Raw genomic sequence first — 11554 nt, 5'->3', positions numbered from 1 at the left:
TGGTTTGTGAGGGACAAAGTAAATGAATGTACTCACCGATGGCCGGAGCATTGATGCAGAGCTCACGGGCCAGCAGCAGGAATGTCTTCCCCAAAATGTAGACATTTACCTGGTCACAGAAAAAACAAACATAAACGGGCCGTGTGGAAATGACTGTGATCAGGTCACACAGTGGATCTCAGACCAGTCCTACCTGCAGCAGGTCACTCAGGTCCAGCAACATGTCTGCAACAAAGTTAAGCAAAACCAGCACAACCTCTGCAGATCTCAACACAGCCACTCCACTTATGACACTGCGGTTGCTAGGATACGTGGCGTCCCCTCTGTACGACACACCAGGTAGAGGCAGGCGGCAATGATGTGCTGCATCTTCCGTCCACGGGTTAAATGTTTGCTGACAGCCATCTTGAAGAAGTTGAAGGCCGTGTCCAGACAGTGTTGGTTCAACTGCAGCTGGCTGCCCAGGTGGTGGATCTGACGCTTACCTGAACACAAGTACAGCACAGGTATGCAACAAGCAACAGTGCCCTCTAGTGGCCAGAAGGGCCCTGTGACAAGCCACAACACTTCATAAATGGTCTGGAAACAAAAGGCTGACTTGACCTGTGGCAGCCTGAACAAATCCAGAATGTAGGACAGCTTTCATTTAAACTATTATAAAATGATAGTAGTGGCATGTCCAGGGTGAACCCTGCCTCTTACCCAGTCACCGGGATAAGCTCAGCCCCATGACCTGGAAAAAGAGGGTTTAGAAAATGGATGGGGGCAGCATGGTGGATTAGTGGTTAGCACTGTTGCCTCACAGCAAGAAGGTCATGGGTTTGATTCCCACCTGTGGCCTTTGTGTGGAGTTTGCATGTTCTCCCCGTGTTTGCGTGGGTTCCCTGTGGGTGCTCCAGGCTTCTTCCCACATCCAAAGACATGCAGGTTAGGTGGACTGGAAACTTTAAATTGTCCACAGGTGTGAATGTGTGTTTGTCTCTATGTGTCCCTGTAACACAGTGGCGTCCTGTCCAGGGTGAATCCCAACTTTATAGGACTCTTTGTGTATGGGTCAAATTAACTATACTGTCATGACCAGGTAATGACATCACTCTGACATGGCAACAGAAGTGCAGACCCCTGACTGAACTGTGAAGAACTGATAGGTGTTATCCACAAATGTTTTATGATGTGGTCTATTTAACACTGTAGATACGTAATTGTGGTGATAAAATGCAAAGAAGCAACCGACAGCATGAAAGACACCCCCCCCCCCCCCATATGGCTAACATTAATGTTGTATCACACTACTTTCCCCCCATATTGAATTATGTTACTAATATTTGGAGCAGGTCTGTCTCATCATACATAAATCTGGGACTGTGAAGCAGAGGGCTAGCTGACAGCGAAGACATTTGCATCTCATCTGTCATGCTGCTGCTGAGAATTCATGTCTGTGAGTTGTTTGTTTAGGCTAATTGATTTCTGCTCTGTCTCTCTTTTTTTGAGGTGCTGTTGCTATTCAGTGATGGTTGAACTACCTGGTGGTCCTCTGCTTGACCTCGTGATGCTGGACTGAAGTCGCTGAATGTTGTTAGTTGCCATGCAACATGAACTGTGGGTCATGCTGCCCGCTGGACTCTGTATGTGGAGGTTCAGTTTTGTTTGCATGTTTGAAAATTATTTGTATTTTGTTCACCTGATTTTTGTTGTTAGTTTGGTCTAAGCAGTGGGTCACCCCCTCTGAGTCTGGACTGCTTGAGGTTTCTTCCACAAAAACGCCAGAGGCAGTTTTTCCTGACTACTTGTTCCCTACGTGCTTGCTCAGGGGGTTGGTGAGGTTCAACCTTACACTTGTGAAGCACTTTGGGGTGACTTATGTTGTGATTTAGTGTCATCTGAAAAATATTCACAGCGCTTCACTTTTTCCACATTGTGTTATCAACCAAACCAACCAATCAATCAAAGGTTACTGATATAGGCCTTTCCACAGCCCAAAGGGTGACCAAAGTGCTTCACAGTCAGATAAAAAAAAATGTCCATTTTGGTTGTATAATGTTCATTTACAATTGTCATCCTGTGGATTCTCTGTGCTGTTTAGACCGCAGCAACTGGCCTTTACTGCCATCTACTGGCCAGTAGGTGGCAGTAGAGGCCCTGAAAAGTTTTAATAAACCTGAGCTTCTGGCATGTTTACATAAAACAAACACAATAACATCTATAAACCCAGAGAATATATTCACGAAAGTTTTAGGCACAATATACAAAGAGTTTAATGCTATTGTCCATGTGCAGCAGTTAAAGTGCACCCTGATATTTCTCCTGTCGTGAAACTTTACCCATAATGCACTGCAGCATGTGTGGTCCAAACACTAAAACCTTCAAAATTAGTGCATTACTTTAAAACTAAAACATATAGCTGATATTTTCACTTTATAAAACGCCAGACATGACATTAATTTAAATAACATGTCTGGAATTAAATTTGGTTTCTGCAAGGATTCAATGGCTTTAGCAGGAGTTAATCCAAAACAATAATTGATTGTGTCATCTGCATAAAAATGCATATTAGCATCTGACACATTTTGTCCAAGTTCATTTGTATACATAATGAACAGAAGGGGACCCAGTACTGAGCCCTGTGGCACCCCCCTGTGGACACTTGTATATTCAGAACAAACACCTTCACACTTAATGCACTGAGTCCTGCCACTCAAATAATTAGCAAACCAGGAAACTACATGATCTGACAGGCTAAAACAAAGAAGTCTCTGCTGTAATACAGCATGATCAACAAAATCAAAAGCTTTTGGTAAGTCGATAAAAAGTGAGGCACAATACTGTTTTTTTGTCAAGAGAAACAAGTATGCCATTGATCATTTTAGTTGCTGCAGTAATAGTGCTGTGCTTTTTTCTAAAGCCTGATTGCAAATTTGAGAGCAGGTCTTTTGAATTTAAGAACTCTTTTAGCTGGTCACAAATGAGAGATTCAAAAATTTTTGACAAGACGCATACAGTGAGGAAAATAAGTATTTGAACACCCTGTGATTTTGCAAGTTCTCCCCCTTAGAAATCATGGAGGGGTCTGAAATTTTCATCTTAGGTGCATGTCCACTGTGAGAGACATAATCTAAAAAAAAAAAAAAAAACGGAAATCACAATGTATGATTTTTTTTTAATAATTTATTTGTATGTTACTGCTGCAAATAAGTATTTGAACACCTGTGAAAATCAATGTTAATATTTGGTACAGTAGCCTTTGTTTGCAATTACAGAGGTCAAACGTTGCCTGTAGTTTTTCACCAGGTTTTCACACACTGCAGCAGGGATTTTGGTCCACTCCTCCATACAGATCTTCTCCAAATCTTTCAGGTTTGGAGTTTCAGCTCCCTCCAAAGATTTTCTATTGAGTTCAGGTCTGGAGACTGGCCAGGCCACTCCAGGACCTTGAAATGCTTCTTACGGAGCCCCTCCTTAGTTGCCCTGGCTGTGTGTTTGGGGTCATTGTCATGCTGGAAGACCCAGCCATGACCCATCTTCAATGCTCTTATTGAGGGAAGGAGGTTGTTTGCCAAAATCTCACAATACATGACCCCATCCATCCTCCCTTCAATACGGTACAGTCGTCCTGTCCCCTTTGCAGAAGACCACCCCCAGAGTATGATGTTTCCACCCCCATGCTTCACGGTTGGGATGGTTTTCTTGGGCTTGTTCTCATCCTCTAAACATGGTAAGTGGAGCTGATTCCAAAAAGCTCTATTCTGGTCTCATCTGACCACATGACCTTCTCCCATGCCTCCTCTGGATCATCCAGATGGTCACTGGTGAACTTCAAATGGGCCTGGACATGTGCTGGCTTGAGCAGGGGGACCTTGCTGCCCTGCAGGATTTTAAACCGTGACAGCATCATATGTTACTAATGTAATCTTTGTGACTGTGGTCCCAGCTCTCTTCAGGTCATTGACCAGGTCCTCCTGTGTAGTTCTGAGCTTTCTCAGAATCATCCTTACCCCACAAAGTGAGATCTTGCATGGAATCCCAGACCGAGGGAGATTGACAGTCATCTTGTGTTTCTTCCACTTTCTAATAAATAATCATAACAGTTGTTGTCTTCTACCAAGCTGCTTGCCTGTTGTCCTGTAGTCCATCCCAGTCTTGTGCAGGTCTACAGTTTTGTCCCTGGTGTCCTTAGACAACTCTTTGGTCTTGGCTATGGTGGACAGGTTGGAGTGTGATTGACTGAGTGTGTGAACAGGTGTCTTTTATACAGGTAACAAGTTCAAACAGGTGCAGTTAATACAGGTAAAGAGTGCAGAATAAGAGGGCTTCTTAAAGAAAAATTAACAGGTCTGTGTGAGCCAGAAGTCTTGCTGGTTGGTAGGTGATCAGATACTTATTTGCAGTAGTAAGATGCAAATAAATTATTAAAAAATCATACATTGTGATTTCCGGATTATTTTATTTTTTTTAGATTATGTCTCTCACGGTGGACATGCACCTAAGATGAAAATTTCAGACCCCTCCATGATTTCTAAGTGGGAGAACTTGCAAAATCGCAGGGTGTTCAAATACTTTCTTTCCTCACTGTAAGTTTGATATTGGCCAGTAGTTGGTTAGAACAACAGGATCCCCTCCTTTTAATAAAGGAGTAACAAAAGCAGATTTCCAAATGGATGGAATTTCTTTATTTTGGATTGTAGGATTAAAAAGGGTTGTTAAAGGTTGCGCTGTAAAATCAGCTGCAATTTAAAAAAAAAAAAAAATATGTCTGGTCCAGGAGATTTCCTGTGATCTAATGATTTGAGAGCTTTATGAACTTGTTGCACTGTAAAAGGATCCAAAAGACACCGGAGGGTCTCTGCAGGAAGTCATATGAACTGTTCCTAAGGAGTCACATAAAGAACCAGAGGAAACAAAATGCTTATTAAAGCAGTTTAAAATTTCACTTTTATCACAGACAGGGCCTGAATCTGTTATGACAAATTTTGGTAGAGACTGGTAAAATTAGTTTACAGATAGAGACCTAATCATTTTCCAAGATTTGTTTGGATTATTGAGATTCTCCGTTGTGACGGATAAGTAATATTCTGATTTAGCCTTTTAAAGAAGAGACGTACATTTGTTGATTGTCGAAAAACAGACCAATCAGTGGCAGAAGCATTTTTTCTGGCTTTGGCCCAAGAAATGTTGCGCTGATGGATTAAATTGGACAATTTTGCAGAAAACCAGGGATTTTCACGTCCCTTCACTCTACATTTCCTGATGGGAGCATGCTTGTTTACAATATGCATAAAACTTCTCCTAAAGAAACTTCAAGCAAGCTCGACATCAGGCAACAGATGCATGTGCCCCCAACTGGCCAAAGATTAATCATGATGAAAAGCTTGTTCATTAAATTTTTTAAAATTCTGCTTGTTAATAATGCGGGGTTCAGATTTGGGGATTTTACAGCTCCTTGAAGTAGCAACAACACAATGATCACTCAAGTCATTGCAGAAGACTCCCAGAGATGAGAATTTGTGAGGGACATTGGTAAGAAATAGGTCAATCAAAGTAGATTTATCAGGACTTTTAATATTTGGCCTAGTAGGTTGATTAACCAACTGGCTAAGATAAATGGAATCACAGAATGATTTAAATTCATCAGAAGCCGTATTTAACCAGTCCTAATTCAAATCTCCAGCCAGTAGGAGTTTGTTATAGTTTAATTTGGACAAAAGGCACTTCAGGGACATTAGTGCATCCTTGGTGGCAGATGGAGGCCTGTAACACCCAACAACAGTTATAGACAGGGACTTGGCAATTTGCACGTTCAAGGCGAGAAACTCCATTTGCTTACTAATAGACTCAGAACAGTTGTTACATCAAATCTAGTTTTGACATAAATGGCTACCCCGCCACCTTTTTTAGGTCTGTCAGTGCGATATATCGAATATGTTAATGTCTTCATTTCTAACAGATTTAGTCAGCCAAGTTTCAGAAATTATTACAATATCCGCATCTGTTGAATCAACCCAAGTTCTAACCATGTCCATTTTTGGTAATACGCTACGTGCATTTAGATGAAAAAATTTAATTCCTGATATGGATTTAAAATCAGCAGGAGTCTGAACACATTGCATCTCTGGTCCAGGATTTGGTTGTACATTTCCAGATATAAGTAAAAGCAAGACAATCAGTCTTTGTTTCACGTTGCTTTTAGAAGCAATCTTTTCATTTGATGCAGCTAGGTAATGCCTTTCTTTTAGTAAAAAAGTTAAATTGTATAAAGCTAAAAAACTTTGAAGTTTAGACAAAGCGCAAATCTGACCACAAATTTAAGGCCCAAGCTGAAAGAGTCTGTGGCGACACTGGATACCTATCTGAAGTAGATTTAGTGCCACTATAGAAGGTATCCTGCTTATTAATTAAGAAACTTGCACCAGGATCATTGCTTGGATTCAAATCCCAGACACCCAAAAAGCATAATAAAGTCATTAAAAAAAGCCATCTTCAACTTACAGAATGTTGATAAAGACATCATTTAGTCTGTGAGCAGCACAGTCTCAGCAAAATGTTGATGCACCTTTGGCAGCAATTCCAGCCTGAAGTCTTCTTGAATATGATGCCACAAGCTTGGTGGACCTATCTTTGGACAGTTTGGCCCATTCCTCTTTGCAGCACCTCTCAAGCTCCATCTAGTTGGATGGGGAACATTGGTGCATAGCCATTTTCAGATCTCTCCAGAGATCTTCCAGAGATGTTCCATGAGACCTCTGGCTGGGCCACTCAAGGACATTCACAGAGTTGTCCAGTTGTCCTGTGTGCTTACGCTGGACAGACACTGTACGATATTTTCAATTGTTGTACTCGGCTCCAGCTCAAACTGTATGACAAAACCGCAGGGTGTAAAAGTTCAGAACACATGATTTATGTTCTCCCACAATATGGCTCGATGCTCTGATGCGATCTGACTACTCACACTGTACGTTCAAAAACCACACGTTGGACTCGTGTTTCCGGAAGCAAAACGTAAACAGAAGCTTTCTTATTTTCTTTTTTCTTTTATTTGGTGTACCTTGAAAGGTACTCAAAGCGTGCGCTGACCAACTGGCTGGAGTTTTCACCTGCATCTTCAACCTGTCCCTGTCACAGGCCGTCATTCCAACCTGCCTCAAATCCTCCACCATCATTCCAGTCCCAAAGAAGTCAGCAGTGGAGAGCATAAATGACTACAGGCCTGTTGCACTTATGCCTGTGGTCATGAAGTGCTTTGAAAGACTGGTCTCAGCACATCAGAGCATGTCTGCCTCCCACTCTGGACCCCCACCAGTTTGCCTACAGGGCAAACCGCTCCACAGAGGACGCTATCACCAGAGATCTCAACACCGCGCTGAGCCACCTGGAGCACCAGTGGAGCTGTGTGAGGATACTCTTCCTGGACTTCAGCTCAGCCTTCAACCACATCCCGGAGATCCTGGTCCAGAAACTGACACATCTGGGCATCTCCACCCCCATCTGCCAGTGGATCAAGGACTTCCTCACAAACCGCCCACAGTCCGTGAAACTTGGCCCCCACCTTTCCTCCACCATCACACTCAGCACCTGTTCCCCTCAAGGCTGTGTACTAAGCCTCCCCCTGTTCACCCTTTACACACACGGCTGCTCTCCGACCCATCCCACAAACACCATCATAAAGTCTGCAGATGATACCACCGTGATTGGGCTCATCTCAGGGGGGATGAGACCGACTACAGAGACGAGGTCAATCGACTGACAGCGTGGTGTTCAGCTAACAACCTGCCGCTGAACACCACAAAAACAAAAGAAATAATCCTGGACTTCAGGAAGAACAGGGCTGACCCAGCCCTGCTCTACATCCAAGGGGACTGTGTGGAAAGGGTCAGCTCCATCAGGTTCCTGGGACTGCAGCGCTCTGACAGCCTCTCCTGGACTGCCAACACCACAGTGGTGGTGAAGAAAGCCCAGCAGCGACTCCACTTCCTGAGGGTGCTCAGGAGAAACAATCTGGAGGAGAAGCTGCTGGTGTTGTTCTACAGAGCCACCATCGAGAGCATCCTGATGTACTGCATCACAGCGTGGTACGGGGGGTGCTCAGCAGCAGACAGGAGAGCGCTGCAGAGGGTGATCAAAACGGCCCAGGGGATCACTGGTTGATCTCTGCCCAGCCTGGAAGACATTGCCAGCTCTCGCTACCTCAGCAGAGCTGCCAGCATCAGCAAAGACACATCCCACCCCAGCAACCACCTGTTTGACCTACTACCCTCCGGCCGACTGTATAGGTCAATCAAAACTAGGACAAACAGACTCAGGGACAGCTTTCTCCCCAGAGCGATCACTGCACTTAACAATAACAAATCACTCTAATCCACACCTTCAAGTTTCTTGTGCAATATCTGTAAACCATGTGCAATTTTCCTGTGCAATATGATTCCACAGTTGTATATAATTCTCATTTTACATTTTACTTGGTCCACATTTCATTTTATTTTACCTTATGTTTATATTAGTTGTACATATACTCTGAATAATTTACTGTTAAATTTCACTATCTTTTATTTGGCTAAAAATTACTCGCACCACGGAAAGCACCTTTTTGGAGTTGCATTTAAATCTCATTGTAATGCAAATTATAATGACAATAAAGGCGATTCTGATTCTGATTCTTCTATTTTTCAAACTTTATTTACATTTCTTATTTTTACCTAAAACTCTCGATGTGAGACATCAAAGTTTTAACAACAACAAAAAATACAAGACTTTACATGAGTTGAAGGAGGAAAAAGAAACGGAAGCTGCTCTCCCAAAGAGATGATCACTGTTTATGCTCTCTCTGGTGTTTGCGCATCAGCTCGTTGACGCTTGTAGTGCTGCTTCAACAGCGTGATACCCTCACGAGGGTCGACCAGAATATCAAACAGGTTTGATTTTCATCCGCCCATACGATTACCGATCGGGAGGTGGTCATGAGAGGTTAAACGCAGCTCGTTACTCCATGTATACTACACGATGCAAGATGCACAATTAAGCTGAAACTCGGCGTGATCCAAAAATTCTCACACAAGTGAAAAATGGGCTGTAAAAGGGCCAAAACTCGCAGTCTGAGGTGAAGAGTGCTCCGGAGCAGGTTTTCATCCAGGATGTCTCTGTACATTGCTGCATTCATCTTTCCCTCAATCCTGACTAGTCTCCGAGTTCCTGCTGCTGAAAAACATCCCCACAGCATGATACTGCCACCACCATGCTTCACTGTAGGGATGGTGCCTGGTTTCCTCCAAACATGACACCAAAGAGTTCAATCTTTGTCTCATCAGATCAGAGAATTTTGTTTCTCCTGGTCTGAGAGTCTGCCATGCACCATTTACTAAGGAGTGGCTTCCGTCTGGACACTGTACCATACAGGCCTGATTGGTGGATTGCTGCAGAGATGGTTGTCCTTCTGGAAGGTTCTCCTCTCTCCACAGAGGAATGCTGGAGCTCTGAAAGAGTGACCATCGGGTTCTTGGTCACCTCCCTGACTAAGGTCCTTCTCCCCCAATTGCTCAGTTTAGACGGGCGGCCAGCTCTAGGAAGAGTTCTGGTGGATCTGAACTTCTTCCATTTACAGATGATGGAGGCCACTGTGCTCATTGGGACCTTCAAAGCAGCAGAAATGTTTCTGTCCCCTTCCCCAGATTTGTGCCTCGAGACAATCCTGTCTCAGAGGTCTACAGACATGCTTGGTTTGTGTCAACTGTGAGTCCTTATATTTAGACAGGTGTGTGTCTTTCCAAATCATGTCCAATCAACTGAATTTACCCCAGGTGGACTCCAATTAAGCTGCAGAAACATCTCAAGGATGATCAGTGGAAACAGGAGGCACCTGAGCTCAATTTAGATCTTCATGGTAAAGGCTGTGAATACTGATCTTAGGTTTTTTGTTTTTAATAAATTTGCAAAAATCTTAAATCTGGTCATTGTGGCGTATTGTGTATAGAGTTTTGATGGGGGGGGGGGGGGGGGGACAATTTTCATCCATTTTGGAATAAGGATGTAACATAACAAAATGTGGAAAAGTGAAGTGCTGTGAATACTTTCCAGATATACGGTACATATAGTCGCCTAATGTCATGATGGAGACATGGCCATCTATTGGTGCACATGTTTGACTTTAAAGTTTAATCTGTTATTGTAAGATGATACCACATTTCAGATGTGTTAATGGAACCCCAAACCATCAGCAAACATGGGGCAGCAGGGCTGGTGACCATGCGGTTAGTGTACTTGGTTTCAGTGCAGAAGGTTCCTGGTTCAAGCCCCACCTGGCACATTTCTCTCTGTAATGTGGAGTTGTGTCAGGAAGGGCATCCGGTGTAAAACTTGTGCCAAATCAACATGAAGATCCACCTTGAATCTGCTGTGGTGACCCCAAGTGAAAACAAGGGAGCAGCCGAACTGACTGACTTTTAATGCAAACATGGCCTAAAATAGGATGTTCACGTTTCTGCATCTGTGACTATCAGTCCTTTAAAATGTCAGTCGGGGAAAGTGCATAGACATTCTCAATGAATGTTGTAATATGTATATGTCATGGACGTGAACGAGTGAAGCTCTTCAGCATCTAACCATGTCACTTAGTTCCTTAAGACTTTTTTTTCAGTAAATGCTTCTGGGGAGCATTAGCATGGCTAAACACCTTCAGCTTATCTCCTCTATTCATGTGAGACCTTTTTTTAAAATTATTTTTCTTTTTAAAAAATGAGACAAACAAAAGGTTACACACAAACCTTACAGAGGATAAACATACCATCGCAAAAACAACAATGAAAAATGAGTTAATATCTTCTGCTGTAGCTCCAGGAAGTGTTCAAAATTTGACATTTCCTGTTTCATTGTGGACTCAAAATTTGGCACTTCCCCTTTGGGACTCCTGTTACCACGAGTGATCTAGCACTGCTTCACTTGTATTACTTTACAATGACAGTGATATTCTACAGACAATACAGGCGCATCTCAAAAAAATTGAATATCGTGGAAGAAGTTTGAGAGTGAAATTTTTACATATTCTGTTTTCAATACATAAAAACTAAAAGGTTTTAATCATTTTTATTTTAATTTTGATCATTAAAAAAATAGAAAATGCATATCTCAAAATATTGGGAATTTCAACAGATCAGTTTAAAAAAAAAGATTTATAATACAGAAATATCTAACTTCTGTATGTTCATTCATGTGCTTAGTATCTGGTTGTGGCTCCTCTCGAATGAGTTCCTGCATCAGTGCAGCGTGGAAGCAATCAGTCTGTGGACCTGTTCAGGTGTTCGGGAAGTCTGGGTTGCTTTGATAGCAGTTTTCAGGTCATCTGGAGTCTCATCTAGTCATCTAGTGTCTCTAATCTTCCTCTTGACAATACCTCATCCAGAATCTATGAAATATTGTTGATGGAGCAAATCAAGTACAGTTACACCATGGTCAGCAAACCAGTTCCTCGTAGTTTTGGCACTGTGGGCAGGTGCCAAGTCCTACTGGAAAAGGAATACAGCATTGCCATAAGGCTTGTCAGCAGATGGAAGCATGAAGTGTTCTAAAACCT

At 42.7% G+C, this 11554-nt stretch overlaps 1 protein-coding gene across 1 annotated transcript in view; it reads right to left on the bottom strand.

Moving 5' to 3' along the window:
• brf1b (BRF1 RNA polymerase III transcription initiation factor subunit b) overlaps positions 1-11554 on the bottom strand; it is a 33195-nt gene that overhangs the window by 18143 nt on the left and 3498 nt on the right. The window contains exons 4-6 of the mRNA XM_034162108.1: positions 312-485; positions 194-225; positions 37-109 (exon numbers count right to left, since the gene is read on the bottom strand). Coding sequence (XP_034017999.1) covers positions 37-109; positions 194-225; positions 312-485 — 279 coding nt within the window. The remainder of the gene's footprint in view (positions 1-36; positions 110-193; positions 226-311; positions 486-11554) is intronic.

Source organism: Thalassophryne amazonica, chromosome 21, assembly GCF_902500255.1.
Source record: "Thalassophryne amazonica chromosome 21, fThaAma1.1, whole genome shotgun sequence".
NCBI classification, from domain to species: Eukaryota; Metazoa; Chordata; class Actinopteri; order Batrachoidiformes; family Batrachoididae; genus Thalassophryne; species Thalassophryne amazonica.
Note: the sequence above shows the minus strand (reverse complement) of the source record. Positions and strands in the feature narration are given on the sequence as shown.